We start from the raw sequence: 17,758 nt of genomic DNA, 5'->3' as shown, positions 1-17,758 counted from the left end.
AGTCCCAGCCACAGAATTTCCATGGAATAGAAAACATTAGAGAGAAAAGAGCATGCTTTCTCACGTTTGGCTACGCAGCTCTCATGATGCTGATAAAGCGTCTGTAATGGATAAGATAGATGGGAAACATTTGCATGTAGGAATTTCAAATAGAACATTCCGAGACAAGAAAAATGGTACACAGGCTCATTGTAACGTTAAAGGTAAAATAAATTTTTTCTTTAAATCGTCGTTAATAGAAAAGTAACAGGAAAGAAAGTAGGAGAGGAAAAACACTGTAAAGATTGTCAAATCAAATCACTATTCAACGAGTGGAAATGTGCTCTATGTATTAGGATTTATTAAGTCATTAGGACTCAATAGGATTTTGAAATCCTATTGAGCCCTAATAATTTAATAAATCCTAATACAAGACGTGCCAACGATTTCCCTGCCATCTGTCTGCATTTCAAGTGATGTATTAATGTTTTTATTCTTTATTGGCTGAAGAAGGGCTTTTATCCTGAACATTCAGTGGTTGTTTGGTATTTTGTTCTTTTCTTCGAAGCTGTTATAATATTTATTTTTTTTGTTTTTTACTTTCTACTCATTAAAACACATGCCTCAGCAAAATTTTAACTCCACCCCCCTGCCCTACAGAAGATAAAGATAAATTTTATCAAATGCTTTATGATAGAATTAGTACACTCATTCAGGTCAAATTGAAAAACAAAATGAATATGGAGAAATCATTAATGACAAAATATTAGATGTCAAGTTAGATGTACCTACACCCAGTTTGTGGGGATTGGCACTTTATAAATACCATTCATTATTATAAAATTATTAAGTAGAAAGAAGAAACAAAACATTAATCACGATCTAACGAAAAGGTGATAATATAAGAATATAAAAAGTACATTTACAACAAACACATATTATAAATTGTTCTTTTTCTAGGAGACTGTAGCAAAAAACGATATAGTATAATCAAAAGCTACTATCGTAGACATATGACGAATGATAAACTAACACAGTGGATTCTAATAACTAAATAGAGAAAGAAGAAAGAAAAAAAGATATCTTAAATCTTTAGATAATTAAAACCAGATTAAAATAATTTTTCTCTTTATAAATAGTAAAACAAAAATGAGAGGAACAAAACAGATATATATGCAAATAATAAAAGGAAGATATAGGGAAGAAAAAAGTGAAATAAAATGAAAACACAATGGATCATTTTGTTAATATTATATTCTGCTTTAAGCGAAGTCGAGAAAAGCCATCAAGAATAGCCACTATTGCACCTATGGTAGTGAACAGTTTAATGATGATGAAAATGATAATAATAATAATAATAATAATAATAATAATAATAATAATAATAATAATAATAATAATAATAATAATAATAATAATAATAATAATAATAAAAAATAATAATATAATAATAATAATAATAATAATAATAATAATAATAATAATAATAATAATAATAATAATAATAATAATAATAATAATAATAATAATAATAACAATAATAATAATAATAATAATAATAATAATAATAATAACAACAACAATAATAATGATAATAATAATAATAATAATAATAATAATAATAATAATAATAATAATAATAATAACAACAACAACAACAAAAATAACAAAATAACAAAGACATAAATTATGGTCAATAGTTAGAGGAGAAAAAAAGGGGTAAGATGCACAAAGTTATGGAAGTCATAAAATAATCTAAAGAGCCTTTATAAATAGCTGGCTCCCTAAAAACACATCATGTTGTAGTCATATGGGAATACAGATAGCCTGCCTTCTTTATCTTACAATCTAGTTCAAATTTTTACAATTCTTTCATTATTCATGACAGTACCATTATGAGTACTTGACGTTTTAAAAATTATCATTTGTCTTGCTTATTTCCGATCTGCTCATAACCGAAATCTGTAGTGGCCTATCGTTACTATTCTGAGGGTCTGGATAGCTCAGTTGATAGAGCACTTGCTTCAAAAGCAAAGGGACTGAAACCGATCCCAGGTACAGTCAAGATCTTTTTTCTGACTCCCCCCCCCCCCTTCCACAAAGCAGTGATTAGTTATCTGGGTCAGATCTGGTGGAAAGTACTTTGCGACAGGCACTAGTGTCCCATCCAAAGGGTAGCAAGCAATTGCTACTGTCTGTTTCACGTTAGGGAAACAGGGAAAAACTTTGGTGCCATGGGTGTTATGGCTCTGGAGGACTAGTTTTCCTCTTCCCCTTCCCTTGTTGTAACAGTGCAAGACTCTGTGCGTTTATTCATACAGTAGTAATTTCAAAAGGATGCAAAGTATGGAAGAAGAAATAATGCCTGTGTATCTGTCTTATCAAATGTCCCACAAAACTGACTACACATCTAGAATACTTTATGATAAGGGAGTCACACCACACTAAAGAACACACGTGTGCAATAGGATTTGTGTGTTTATTATAACTTCTTTAAAGCTCTCACAGGAAAAGGGTCAGAAAGGTGCATTGATTAGGGTATGTGTGGTAAATAGAAATAATACTGTAGCATTCTGGAAAACAACTTTTTATAATGTTGTATTGCATGAAATATATGTTAAATATAATATAACAGATTCTATCATATTTATGTATTGTAAAAGTTAATGAATGAAGAAATAATTACATTAATTAAAAATGAATAATAATAATAACAATAATAATAATAATAATAATAATAATAATAATAATAATAATAATAATAATAATAATAATAATAATAATCATAATAATCATAATAATAATAAAATTAATAATAATAACAACAACAATAACAACAAGAAACCCTGGTCTTAGGCCCAATAACTTTTTAGATATTTTAAAATATTTTTTTGCATTTCAAAATAATGGTCAAACCCTCACCTGGTTGTGCAGATGTCGACGTGGCATTTGAAGTTGATGGTGCAGAACTGGCTGTGGATGTTGTAGCAGTTACCTCCCCTTCACCATTCTCCATGGCTTTCTGTGAGGAAAAAGAGGTAAAACAAAATTGGTTGATATTTATGACCTTCTTCCTCCCCCCCCCCCCCCCTTTTTTTTTTTTTGGTGTGTTTTAAACAAATATATACTGGATGAAAAAACTTAGTAGCTTTATGTTTGTATTGAAAAGACGCCTAGAGCTGTTTGTATATGGAATAGGCGTGGTATAAATGATTTACATTATTATTATTATTATTACTATTATTATTATTATTATTATTATTATTATTATTATTATTATTATTATTATCATTAAAAAGATTTTCTCAAGATTGGCTTCAAATATTAAAGATATAGCAACTTAAATAAATATGAACATTTATTATTATTATCATTATCATTATCATTATTATTATTATTATTATTATTATTATTATTATTATTATTATTATTATTATTAATATAAAAAATTTTTTAATATGGTCTTTGGACGAGTTTTTCAGAATACTGCTAAACTCCTTCCCACACTTGTTTTGAATATAAAAGACGACCACAACCACCAACAACAATTCATGTTGTGTTAAGCAGGGAGCCCAATCACACAAAATGAAAACATAAAATAGATTCAGCTGAAGACCTTCTATCTTTTAAGATCTTTGGCAGACGTCTGTGAAAAGTGGAGGGATCTCACACAGAGGATAGAAGAAGCGACAGAGGCGTCCCAATCATATGATGAAGAGGCGAAAGGCACAAAGTCAGGAGGTCAAGTAACTAGTTTTAATTTTAAAAATCTAATAAATGTCTTTGACTTGAGCTTTTATATAGCACAATATCCACTAAACATGCTCAAAGCGCTTTACAAGGGGTCCCTAGCCAACAGCAACACTTAACACGTAGAACGAGACATGACACCCGTTAGGAGATATTACAATTTTATTTGGACAGAGACAACGCTGTTAACTGTCAGATACTCATTTTAAACCCGAGTACGGTGAGAGAATGTGAGTAAGGAGTCTTTTACAAGGACTCAACTATACACTGAGCGAGGGTCAAACCCAGGACCTTCCACTCTGAAAGCGAGTGTCATCCCACAAGACCACATAGCTGACATTCGTCTCTGTAATACAATTACACGGTTTTACTAGTCATTAGCAAATGAAATCAGATAGAAAAAAACACCTTTGTAATATATGCATAAGGCAGAACAAAGTTTTTTTGAATGAGGACACCACTGAATTTCTGAAAGGCAACATTTTTCTGATAGAGTTGTTAACAGCTAAGTACTTGTTTTACACTTGAATACAATGAGATAATGTACAGGCGACACGTAGTTGACTGTACATTACATGTCGCTTGGACTGTAGTTGACTGTCAACTACGTGTCGCCTGGAGCCAGACTCAAACCATGACTCAAACTCTTGACTTAGCAGTCAAAAGGTGAGTGTAATACCACAAGACCACATAGCCGCAAATGGGAGAATTTTCATTTTAAAAAGCGGTAGGAAATAAATATCCATCATTTTCGTACCTTTCTGGATTTTCGTCGCTTCTTTTTCTCCTCTTCTGACATGTGGAATTCTTTTGCTTTGGTTATACGCATGACTTTTTTCAACTGTAAAACAATAGCAAAAAAAAACAAAAAACAAATACAGTGTAATAGTAAAAGAGGTCATTTGAGGCTGTAAAACATACATAGTCGAGAGATTATCCTAGTTTCCATAATAAAAACAGTAACAATAACAATTACTTGCTAACGTTTGGATAGGATGCCAGCAGCTATAAATTGCACTCATCTTCCCATTCATTGCTTTAGGATTCTTTTGTGTTATGAAATCAAAGATAGTTTGAGGTTTTTTTGTTGTTTTTTTCAACTCACTTTGATGTTCTTGGAGTTAATGTTTATATAAAATAATAAAAGACATTAACTGTTCCATTTATTGGAAAATGCATTGACTGACAATAATGATAATGTTGATGATGATAAAAAAATAATCATAAATCAGTGGTAGCCATCACAAAAGAAACCATGATAAAATGTTCATAATTTCAAAAACTTCATATCATAAAAGAGTACCAGTTTACATACCAATTTATTGTCTTCTACAACTCTCCGTTCTATTTCATCTTTGGCAGTTTTGAGGAATTCTTTTAGTTTGCTGGGAATTTTCAATACTGGCTTGGTCTCCTGAGCTGGCAGTATGACATCGCTGAACAATCTGTACAGAAAAGTAAAGAGAGAAAAAAAACAATTAAAAAAACAAAAAACCTGAGGATATCTCAGCATTTTTACATTTCCAGCACAGAAAGTGACTGCCTTTACTACTAAACTTAAAAATGAATATAACAATTTCAAGAAAGAACAAAATACCCAACACTGAACGTTTTGGGCTCTAAACCTTTCTTCAGCCCACAATAAAATAAAAATAAATGAAAAAATAAATACATTACTTAAAAACCAGATCAACGGCAGAAAAATATTTGGCTTGTCCATTCTGTAATAAGATCTTGGAATGTAAACCAATGGTTTACCAGATCTTATTACAGACAGGACATGCCAACTATTTCTCTGCTATCAATCTGGTTTTTAAGTCAGAACTCTGATAAAAGGCAGAGAAAAATTAAGCATGCCCTTTACAGAAAGGATGTGCTCATATTTCCGTCTATTTGGGGGTTTTAAGTAAAGTATTTATGTTTTGATTTTTTTTTGGTTGTTGTCTGAAGAAGGGTTCTGAGCCCAAAACAGTCCGTACTTTGGTATTTTGTTCTTTTTTCGTTTATTAATCTTTATTTGCACAAGATGCCTAATAGAAATCAAAATATCACTGCCAAGATACACACACACACACGCACACACACACACACACACACACAAAGCAGTATGCTTCAATTCCACGTCACACATTTTATAGAGATTATTATTCTTACGGGTGAGAGAGCAGGTCGGAGACTGTTGGCAACCCATTCTTACACGCCTCTGTTGTCAAAATTGATTCCAGTACGGATCCTGTAATGACAGAACATAGGGAGATTCATGTCACACACTAATGAGAGCAATGCCACAGTCATGGCCATATTTGCCATCTGATTGGTTTAAGAGTTTAACGCTTGTAGCTAATAGGGCTCTGAAGACCTGGTGAATGAATCACGGATCAACCAAATACAAGCAGCGGATCGTAGAAGTCGGCAACTTGCATCCCGGATCAAAAGCATTCATGAATACTTTTTCATTTGGCCAGAATTATTGTAGTACATGGACCAAGATCTAATATGTTGTGAATTGAAGAACAATTTCATTAAATTCCTAAAATAACATTAAACAATACAAAGTAAAAAAAAAAGAGTTGATTTCTTTCATGTCTTGTTAAAAGTAGCGATGGGTTCTACTTCCTGCTTGGTTCAAGCCCTTCATCTGTTTCAGAATAAATTCACAACAACCTATGCATACAATACCCGTACCCCAACATTGTAGCTTGCTGTTAATTCTCTTGAATTCACAATAATGGAAAATCGAATAAATTTGACAGATTATCAATCATGGTGAGCTCAAGATAGTTAAGAGCAGCTAATATTTGAGAAATTCAGTGAGTGTTCAATGGAAACAACAACAAAAATGATAAGAACAACTACGACAACAAAAACAGCAACAACAAAGACTATAACAAAAAGATCAGCAACTTAAAGAGAAAACGGAAAGGCTTACGGATCGGCGCAGGACACTCTGGTGGGAATGTATCACAGTTTGGGAAGTCCAGCTGCCGACCAAAGGCCATTTCGTACAACACGTGACCAAAGCAGTAGACGTCAATAGACTCCAATGTCTGGGTGGAAAGGACAGATCAATCAAACATGGGTTATAAATTCACATTTCATTCACATTTCATTTTGAAGTTAGCCCTTTTGTCAAAATGTAGGTAACTAATTCCATACAAAATTTTAATACATAACAAATTCAGACATTGGATGTTTGCCATTTCATGCATACAAAATATGACCAAAGACGTCATTAGACCTCAAAGGGACTATCATTTTTCTATATTTGCAGTGATTAAGTGTTAATATTTATATTCTCCTTGGAATATGCATTTCGTTCAATCTATTCTTATTTTGAATCAGTAACAGGCAATTTATAGTATCTTACAACAGTATATTGGTTTCTTTGGAGGGACAAGGGACAGTGGAACAAAATATGGTATGGGGGGGGGGGGGGGCGGACATCAAGGAATGGACTAAGATGCCAAAGTTTTTTAAGAAGGTCACAAATCAACAGTAATAGTCCTCACAGCCAGTAGGCCCATGGAGCCGGAGTTCATCCTGGTTTCTATAGCATTAAAGGTCGATAGGTATTGCCTGATATCCTTTGGAGAGGATGCTACTCTATCGCAAAGTGCTTTCAGCTGGACCTAACAGAACCAGCTACCCAATCAGTGCTGGGTGGAAAGGGGGGAATCAGAAAATAATCTGGACTTCACCCAGGATCGATCTTGGTCCCTTTGTGTGTGCGAAGCAAGTGCTCTACCAACTGAGCTATCAAGACCCCCAACAAACCAACAGGCCTTGAGGAACCGTGTGACTTCTGCATCCAAAAGATAAGATACCCCCCCCCCCCCCCACACACACAACTCCCTACTCTAAGACCTGGGTGACAACCTCCCAGGTTATTGTTGGTGTTTTATTAGTGTTTATTTGTTCCCAATAGTGCATTGCTAATTTGTTGCTTTTTGCTTTGCTTTCATGTGTTATGGAGGCCTTGTGATTGTTGTATCTTGTTTTGAATGGAGGTTCTGTGCTGCCGATGTATTGTGCTGCGGTGTTATCAGTGGTTATGGTGGCTTTGTAGACTATGGCGCTTTTTTGGCAGTTTCCTTTTAGAGGGCAATTGTCCTTCTTTCTACAGTTGCAGTTGTCTTTATTTTTATTGATGTTGTTGGGTTCGGATATGATTTGTCTGTTGTGGTTGGTAATGATCTGTTTCATGTTTTGTGCACAGCTGTAGCTTATCTTGACATTGTTTCTGTTGATTATTTTGTGCAGGCGATGGTTCTTCGGGAAGTGTTTATCGATGAGTGCAAGGAACTGTTTGCCGATATTTGAAGTGATTGCGTTGTTGAACGTGGGGTTGAACCATATTATGTTCCTTTTTCTGTTTTGTTTTGGTGTTGTGGCGTGCATTAAATTTTTGTATTTCAGTGCTGAGGTGTGTCCGCTCTTGTTTGAGTGCCATTTCGTAGTCTTGTTTGGTTTCGTTGAATATGTTTTCATTTGAAGACAGGTTGCTTAGCCGTTGTTCTATCATAGCGGATATTTGTTTTATTATCGTAGGTGGGTGGTTGGAGTGTTTGTGGATGTATAATGGGGCGCTGTTGGGTTTCTTGTATGGTCTATACGTGTTAGTTTTGAGGCAGAGGGTTGTGTCCAGGAAATCGACTTGGTGTAGGTTAGTTTCTAGTGTGATTTTGAGGTCGAGAACCTTGAATAATTTTATGAGTTTTTTCTTCATTCTCTCACAACAATATCATACACACACATGTATACACCACACACAACACACCCACACACACTCATAATATAAGCAATGAGAGCGCACTACAACAATGTCACTACACATCAACACTAATCACCACTACACAATGGAAGCAAGGACATATGGAGTGTAAACACCTCAAACGGAATACATTTTTTTCTTCGGACATTATGCGACTGAAGACGTGGACGAAAGCCACAGAAACGTACGTCTTGGCCATATATAATGTGAGTGACAATTTATATATATATAACAACCTCTTTTCTTGTCCTAATTACTCGTTTCTAAAAACATCAAACAATGGATCACATCCTGACCTGTATCTTCTTGACCTGGATGTAGAAAGACCTGTAGTAGCCCGGTAAGCCCATCAAACTGTTACTGAGTCCCTGGAGACAACAGTTAGAACCATTGATGATGACGTTCCCTGCATGGAGGTGGCCTGGAAAATAATCAAATAAAAGCTTGCTAAGGAAGATTTATCAAGACTTGAGCTTTTATATAGCACAATATCCACTAAACGTGCTCAAAAGCGCTTTACAAAGGGTCCCAAACCAACAGCAAAATGTAACATATAGAACGAGACATGACGCCTGTTAGCCGATGTTACATTTTTTTTTTCAGAATGAGACAACACTGGTAATGACCAGGTACTCATTTTACACCTGACTGCGGTGAGAAAATGTGAGTAAAGAGCCTTTTGCAAGGACTCAACTATGTGCAAAGCGAGACTCGAACTCAGGACCTTCTGATCTGAAAGCGAGTGTCGAACCACAAGACCACACAGCCGTAAAAGACCTTAATAGAAAATCATTTTATACGATGATCACTATGACATTCTATCAGTAAGTACTTTCCACAAGATTTAACAGATCCAGAGCATGGTAAATATATCAAAATGGTCTATATATATGTTCATACATTTGTTTTTTTTTTTAGAAAAAATTCATCTAAGGATGAATAAAAGGAAATTTTTTTTTCCATTTAACACCTAGAGCTCATATTGCATGAGAGTTTGGCGCTATATAAGTGTGCATTATTATTATTATTATTATTAAAGACAAAGCCTTTTCATTTCCACTCACCATATGGAAATCCCTTGTCTTGTAAAAACTTTAAAACTTCTAGAATCTGTCGGCCATACGTCTTGATGGCCGTCAACTGTAGCTGTACACACGTCTTTGGGTTGCAGTATTTACGTAAATAATTTCCTTTGGCTTTGCATTTACACAACATGTCTCTGAGCGACCCCACCTCGTGAAAGTCCTCAATGAGCATAGCACCATTTTCATTGGCGATGGAGAACAAAACAGGATATATATTTGGATGCTGAAAAAGATAAAAAAATTCAAGTACAAAACGGGGATGTAAAATATTTTTGAAAAGGGTATTCTTAATCCAGTTTCTGGTATATTGTAACAAGGTTGTTATAGTCCATCAGAGCTATTGGGTCCATGGAGCCGGAGTTTATCCCAGTTTCTATAGTGTGAAACAGATAATAACAATTGCTCGCCATCCTTTGGATAGGATGCTAAGTACTTTCCATCAAACCTAACAGACTCAGCTACCCATTAACTGCTGGGTGGACAGGGGGGTTCAGAAAAAAATCTCGACTGCACCCGGGATCGATCTTGGTCCCTGTGTGTGTGAAGCGAGTGCTCTACCAACTGAGTTACTGGGATCCCCAAGAGGATTGTGGTACAGGGCAATTCCAATTAAAAGTTGTTTTAACGTTTTTGGTTAAGAGATAAAATCAATTGAAGTCTAAAAATAACAAGAGATGGCTTTATAGATAGAATGAGACTTGTCAAAATCCTCTTAGGTGCCCTTTTTTAAAACCAGTCAGCTTTGTACCCGAAAGGTATCGAGTTCGATCACCCGCTGTTGCGCTGTGTGGCCTTGAGCAAGTCACCTCGCCCTAGCTCAATTTGCGGAACTGCACTGCGGCTGACGCCTGGGTTATTCCAGTCTTCCCCTGGAATAGACCCTAAAGACAAATTTCCCCGGTGGGATGAATAAAGGGAATTTTTTAATGTTTCAAGCCTATAAAATTCAAACCCTTATAAGAGACTAACGTTACACTAATCATGACTACAGCTACTTGCTTTTGTTTTTGCCTGCCAGAACTGGAAAGCATATTTGAATACCTTCCCCCCCCCCCCCCTTCCCATCCAACACAGTCAATATTCTTATTAAAAGCTTCTAAACTATGTTATTCATAAAACAATTGTAAAAAAACAACAAAATACCCCTTCACGTGGCATTGTTAGATGCCATCACTCCATAAAGGAATACAGATAATCTGTCAAATAACACCTCTCATGTCAACAGGAATCGTGTTGTCCAAGATGAGTAAATTGAGGGTAAATAATCTTGGCCAAGGAAAAAAAAAATACGTAAGTGCTTGAAGCAGGCATTGGGCCCAAAAGCTTCCATTTGACACGACAATGCCTCCCCCCCCCCCCCCTCCCTGCCCAATTAAAACTTTTGATGAAATGGAAATGTCAAGGAGTTGAATATATGGGGATCAACGCCTGTAAATCAAAAGCTAACCGATTTTTCAGTTTATCAATGTGAGACCAAAAAAAAAAATAAAAAAAAATGCTAAATACAAACCTTGAAGTTTGGTAACAATTTAATGATAGTGTTCAATTCCTTCAGGGGTATACAAGTGTCTGGGCCGTATTCACTCTGGAGAGAGAAGGATTTATAAAAAAAAAAAAAAAAAAAGGGAATGAAATATTGAGCAAGATTAAATTGACTGAAGATTTAATCATAGCACTGCTGAGCACTTGTGTGGAAGTTGAGCGCCATCTAAGTAACTTGTTATTATTATGATTATGATTATTATTATTAGTAAGTAGTCCATCAAAGCCATTCGGCCCATAGAACTGGAGTTCACGCCCATTTCTACAGCTGGAATGGACAATAGCAATTGCTTTCTCTCCTTTGGATAAGATGCTAGTCTATTGCAAAGTACTTTCTGCAGACCTAGCTACCCAATCTCTGCTGGATAGACAGGAGAAAGTGGGGGGGGGGGGGGGGGGGGGGGGGGTTAGAAAGATAAAAGTCAACTTGACCTGGAAATGATCTCAATTCCCCTGCATGTAAAGCGAGTGCTCTACCAACTGAGCTATCATAACCCATAATAAGGGTTTTAAAACAGAGCAGCTACAAATAATCTGAGAGTGCTAGTTGATATAAATAGGTGTTTATCAGCTAATCTGGACGATATAAATTGGATTGTTAAAAAAAAAAAAGAGCTTTTATATTGCAGAATATCCACTAAATGTGCTCAAAGCTTACAAAGGGTTCCTGACCAACAACATGTAACATGTAGAACGATATTACATTTTTTCCGGACAGAGACAATGCTGTTAACGGCCAGGTACTCATTTTATACCTGATTACGGTGAGAAAATGTGAGTAAAGAGCCTTTTCCAAGGACTCAACTTTGCACTGCTGAGAGCTGGACTCGAACCTAGGACCATTTAGTCTGAGGGTGGGCGTCATATCACTAGACCACAAAGCAGCAAACTTTATCATGAAGATCACAATGGTTGACTGTTCAGACTCCCTTATTTCAAGAATATAAATATGTACCAGATAGATATAAAAATGAAAATTAGATGCAAAACTGCAAATAGGACCATATCGAGTAATACAAAAAAAATATTCCAAGAAAATATGGGATAGACATAAGACTGGGTTACCCATGTCAGTAACTGTCGTTGTTTGGGCTGTGACAACGGTTTGACAAGAATGTAATGCTTTCTGATCCTCCAACCTGAAATTATAGTGATATTTTGTTGATATATATATATATATATATATATATATATATATATATATATATATATATATATATATATATAATATCAGTCACATAATTATTACAATTATAAAAAAGACAACAAAAAAGAAAAAAATTTCAACCCCCCCCCCCCTCCCCCCCCAAAAAAATAAAATAAACCCAACATAAACAAAGAGCTTATTACTTAATTCAAAATTGAAACATTTTATTCATTTGCTTGCTTAATTGCTGACCCTCTTGGTGGTTTGATCAGCACATAAGGCTGACACGGTTTAGTTATAATAGAATTCACAACAACTACCAGTCGGATATAACGCACCAACACACCAAACTATGTGTAACCTTAGTGTTTCACTTACCGAGGTCAGGGAGAGGTTCCACAACGTCCCAGTTGGGCTCTGATCTGAATATCATGGAAACATGTTGAAGAGCAAGTTCTGGGGGAAATTTAATTAAAGATCTATTACTATGAACCAATTTCACATTTTTAAATTTTGAGCAAATTACAATTGCATCATAGGGGTCGCGAAAGCTCAGCTGGTAGAGCACTCACTTCACATGCAAAGGTAAAATAGTACAGATAAATCCTGGGGAAAGGTAGCTGGGTCTGTTACTTCTAGTGGAAAATGCTTTGAGATAGAGTGGTGTTCCATCCAAAGGTTAGCAAGCAAATGCTATTGTCTGCAATCAATAAGCAGTTCACTTCGGATAATCGCAACATCAGAGAAAATGTTGCGATTAACCAAAGTTGCAATTAACCGAAGTTTAGTTTCCGGTTCAACATTTTATATACATAAGGTAAACTCAAACCAGTTATTGTAAACAATGTTCTGAGTCCACCACAGACTGAGGAATTTGATTGAAATTTGTTTGATTTTTTAAGAGTTTTGTGACATTCTCACCAATTTCGCTCATTCCATTGGATGAAAAAAATAAGGTGATGGGATATTTAGAAAACTATAGAACTGGAATTTATCTGTGCTCAAAAGAATAAGTAAGACAAAGAAATTGTAGACTTCAAGACCAATCTCTCCCCGAGTGTTTATTTCAGACCATCTAGAATTCTAACTTAAAGGCCTTAGACTGACACACTCAAATCATTATAATATTTCAAAAATCTATAAAGATACAACAATAAAGAGCACTCGCTTTACACAAAAAAAGTAATGTTAGTCACGTTAATACAAAAATACAGAAATCCCTTATCAACACAATTTATCAAGACTCAATAAAAATAAATAATAATGTCGTGAAAATTTTCATTAAAGTTTCTATGCTGATAAAAGTACAACTTTGAAAAATGGAGGCAATTAACTGTAATATTTCACAAAGAACCTTACCAAGAAAGTTCTCTGAGTAGTTGTTGGGGTCTAAAAATCTCTTTACGAAGAGGCTGTTTGAAATGTACAAATTGTTGGAGATGAACTGTAGGTAATTCTGTGGGACAAATAAAATGATAAAAAATGACAATATGTAACAGGAATAAAACATTTCTTTCTGTCACTTATTAGAGAAATTAATGAAATGAGCGAGATGCTACCAAAATAAAGAAAGGAGTCTAAAATTCAGAAAAAGTGTGGAGTGGGCACTTGTATCAATAATGATGAGAAAAAAATAGGATATGGAGAAGTGCCAGATGGAAACAGAAAATAAATAGTCACAGATCAGTGCCAACATCAGGACCCAAATTGAGTGGACACCCTCCGTCTGACTGACAGAGATAGGACTTTTTATTCTCTGGTTTCAACTGGCACTTCTCCATAGCCTACTTTTCTCATCATTACCAAAATACAGAAAGATAAGCTGAGGTACGTTGGCTAAATTATATTCAATGAAGTCAACATTGTCTTTTGGTGAAATCAAAATGGCTGGTCCAATATAAAGATGAAAATTGAAAAATAGTAAATTGGACGGAAATATTCATTGAATTCAAGCAAATCCTCTTTACCATACTCGAGCTAAATATGCACCAGATGCAATTTCTAGTTTTATTTTTATATAAATTAAAATATGAAATAGTAGGCTTTTGAAATATTATTTAAATAGCAGATGATAATCATCATTGTTTTGTTTCTAAACCTAGAAATGCTATGATTCACATACATACCTGCCACAAGCAAGACCATACCAAAAAAAAAAAGTACTATTCTTAAGTGATTTCCACCCCTTTTATAAAATCGTTGTGGGGTGGTTCCCTTTGGTCACAGGTTCATGTTTGAACAAAAGTTTGTTATTCGTTTAGTTAATTATTGGATAGCTTGGCTCAGTGGTATGGTCTTTGCTTCATACCCTAAGGTGCCGAGTTCAATTTTCCATGGGGACCCGATAGCTCAGTTGGTAGAGCACTCACTTCACACGCAAAGGGACCAAAATCGATCCCGGGTACAGTTGAGATTTTTTCTGACCCCCGGATTTGGCCAAATTTGGTCCCAAAAATCTGGTCTGGGCCATATTCTAAATGTTTTAAAAACTTGAGCATTTGATCATTTATATAACGCAATATCCACTCTATGTGCTCAATGCGCTTTATAAGGGGTCCCTAGTTAACAGCAACACTTCACATTTAGGACAAGACATATCGCCTGTTAGGCTATATTCCAATTTATTCTGGAACTCAAATCTAGAACCTTCCGATCAGAAAACAAGTGTCATACCACAAGACACATAGCCACACAAACATTAACTAAGAATACAAGTGTGACATTGTAACCAAGCTTGTGAAGTAAAGTAATGAAATGATTTCAGCTAACCTGTAAACCTGTTTGACGTGCTGCAATGAATTCTCTGTCAAAGTTGCCAAACACTTTCTTTGGGGGCAGGGGCAGGTCAATATTTGTAATCCTCAACTGGGCATCAAGCTTCTCGAAATCGCTGTAACGTTTGGTGATCTGCCATGCAAGATCCTTCAAGGGTCCTCGATGGACACTTATGATGTACTCCTGTAAAATACGTTCCAAATAAATAATATGATCAATCTTATTTATTGTATCCCAAAATAAAATAAACAGACCTGCCTACTTGAAAATTTTAAAAATTGTAATTTTTAAGAGATTAAAAAATTGTAGTGACTATAGTTAACTTTAAAAATCAACCATTTACCCTTACAAGGACTAAAGAACACTTCAAAATCCTTAAAATGATGTAGTCCAGCATCAACTTTCATTTTCAAAAAGTTTAAATGACTGAGACTGAGAGATGCACAAGGAGTTCTGAAATTAGAGCCAAACTTTCGTAATTATACGAATTTTATGAATAAATTAAATAGGCAGAGCAGAATAAATCATAGTTTAGTTAGGAAAGATCTATTGTGGGGGGTGAGTATCTCAATAGCTCACTTGGTAGAGCACGCATTTGACGTGCAAGGGGACCCTGATCTATCCCCAGTGCTGTCAAGATATTTTTCTGACCCCATGTCCACCAAACAGTGAGAGGGTAGATGGGTCTGTTAAATCTAGCAGAGAGTACTTTGTGATAAACAGGTGTCCTATCCAAAGGATAGCAAGCAATTGCCATTGATCATTTCACTCTATAGAAACTGGGATGAACTCTGGCTCCATGGGTCTAATGGCTCTGAAGGATTGGGTCGGGCAGCCCAGCTACTGCTTAGGTTCTGCCTATAACACACACACACACACACACACACACACACACACACACACACAAACAAACACAAAGGGCGGGGGGTGTAGGAATAGGAATGGAAGAAATCAAGGTTATAAGTTACTGTGCACTAAGCTCAATGCCACCTTCGCCCCTCCCTCCCAAATCATGGTACACGGTTACCATGTTACGTAGATCCTGATACTAGGTGCCCGGTTACCGTGTATGTAGAAACTCCAAAATGAACAAATCAAAAACAACAACAAATTCCAACCAAACTAATAATAATATTAAGTAATAAAGAAAAATGAATAACAGCTTCAAAAAAGGACAAAATACAAAAAACATGGAATGTTTCAGGCTCAAAACCCTTCTTCAGGCAACAACAAAAACAATGAAAGCATAAATACAATACTTAAAAGTACTTTTACGTAATGTATTTCTGTTTCCATTGTTTGTTTTTTTTTGTTGGCTGAATAAGGACTTTGAGCCTGAAACATACCATGATTGGTATTTTGCTCTTTTTTTTTTAAGCTGTTACTTTTATATGCATTTTTTGTTTATTACTTTTTTTTTACTGTCCACAGGTTCTAGCATCTTAGTATCACTTTGAATAATATTATTAAGGCAACTCAAATTGAGGAACATCTGGAGGGGCTCCCTCCAAGTTTATCCCTGTGTATTCATCAATTTTTAATACTTTCAAAATGTCACAACTGAAGGTGAGGGTATTTTTCAGTCTAACAATAGTCATTACTATATTTATACTTATACAACAACAATTACAATCCAATCCAAGGCAGCCAAGACTCGAGACATGGTGGTGACGCGACGAGAAAATGGCATTATATCAAGGTAGAAATACAAATTCTCCCTGGGTACTTCAACTTTTACAAACCAAGCTTGGCCAGCTTTCTACTGACATGAGGCTTGTGGCGTATCATGCCCACTAAAACTAAAATTGAGGTTGAAATGCGTCTCTTCTACTATCTACTTCTGCCGTAAACCGCTTACTTCTGCTCTGACAAAGCTTGTTATGATATGCATGAGGAAATTTTCTCTCAACAAATACGTACAATGTGGTCCTCCTTTTTCTGGGCTGTCCTAATGTGGCATGTAAGAGAAGTGGTGTCATCAACAGTTGTTTTCAGTGACTTCTTTTGCTGGAAAACACTTGCCATGTTTAGGTTCAGCTGGGTACGGTGGGTAATGCCAATACCAATACACTTGTCGTAATTAAGACGTAAATACAGACTTCATAATTAAGACACAATCAAATGTTGAATATAACGCACGGATCTGAAACCTCTAGATTTCCAAGAAATTCAATACAACAACAGGGTAACTTTCGATCACGATCAATAAAATGCATTGGCTTGCATCAAGTGACGATGACATACATGAGTTTATTATGAGAGGGGCGTATGCTTGCCGAAAATGAGATTGATATTATTGCTGCAAAATTATCTGCACGTTTTCTCCCTCTGTTTTGAATCGATTTTTGCAGAAATGAAATGAAAAAATAATGGCAAATTCATTCTGTTAAAGGTCGATATATTTGTATTCCATATGATCCAGATTTCATGTTTAATACAGAAACAAATTATGTATCAGCCTACGGATCCAAATTAAATAATGACATGAAAGACTGCTTTTATAAATGGATGCACTTTGCTATTAAACTGCTGTTCTGCTTTAAGCAAGCATAGTCAATTTTCAGATGAAAATTTTTGATAGAGCAGTAAAGTTAGGTGCCCCAAACGTAAACAAAGGTCGAGAAGCACGTGGCAAACCACATGTTCCTGTCTTGACAGCTCACGTTCCAATGTAAATAATAGAAAAAAATAACCTTTAAAATTTGGCTG

General features: G+C 35.4%; 1 protein-coding gene and 1 long non-coding RNA gene across 3 annotated transcripts in view; one reads left to right on the top strand and one right to left on the bottom strand.

The window, feature by feature from the left end:
* The window catches only part of LOC144974784 (PX domain-containing protein kinase-like protein), a 30,861-nt gene extending 13,164 nt beyond the window's left edge, over positions 1–17,697 (bottom strand). Inside the window, exons 1-14 of one of the 2 annotated variants that reach the window (XM_078918042.1) lie at positions 16,970–17,315; positions 15,044–15,232; positions 13,634–13,730; positions 12,653–12,730; positions 12,193–12,266; positions 11,096–11,170; positions 9,565–9,808; positions 8,797–8,921; positions 6,659–6,776; positions 5,884–5,962; positions 5,045–5,174; positions 4,487–4,570; positions 2,902–3,001; positions 65–101 (exon numbers count right to left, since the gene is read on the bottom strand). In XM_078918042.1, the coding sequence (XP_078774168.1) occupies positions 82–101; positions 2,902–3,001; positions 4,487–4,570; positions 5,045–5,174; positions 5,884–5,962; positions 6,659–6,776; positions 8,797–8,921; positions 9,565–9,808; positions 11,096–11,170; positions 12,193–12,266; positions 12,653–12,730; positions 13,634–13,730; positions 15,044–15,232; positions 16,970–17,074 (1,518 nt within the window). In that variant the 5' untranslated portion in view covers positions 17,075–17,315 and the 3' untranslated portion in view covers positions 65–81. Of the gene's footprint in view, positions 1–64; positions 102–2,901; positions 3,002–4,486; positions 4,571–5,044; positions 5,175–5,883; positions 5,963–6,658; positions 6,777–8,796; positions 8,922–9,564; positions 9,809–11,095; positions 11,171–12,192; positions 12,267–12,652; positions 12,731–13,633; positions 13,731–15,043; positions 15,233–16,969 lie in introns of both variants that reach the window. The other variant, XM_078918041.1, reaches the window with a different exon arrangement.
* Positions 2,482–3,717, top strand: LOC144974786 (uncharacterized). The gene is made up of 3 exons (XR_013645818.1): positions 2,482–2,517; positions 2,914–3,017; positions 3,611–3,717. It is a non-coding gene; the product is annotated as an uncharacterized LOC144974786 (long non-coding RNA).
* Positions 17,698–17,758: the final 61 nt, after the last annotated feature.

The sequence above is a fragment of the Berghia stephanieae genome, chromosome 6 (assembly GCF_034508935.2).
Source record: "Berghia stephanieae isolate SIO BIC M18660-M18661 chromosome 6, UCSD_Bste_1.3, whole genome shotgun sequence".
In the NCBI taxonomy this organism is placed as follows: domain Eukaryota; kingdom Metazoa; phylum Mollusca; class Gastropoda; order Nudibranchia; family Aeolidiidae; genus Berghia; species Berghia stephanieae.
The sequence above is the reverse complement of the archived record's forward strand: the minus strand, read 5'-3'. Positions and strand labels throughout refer to the sequence as shown.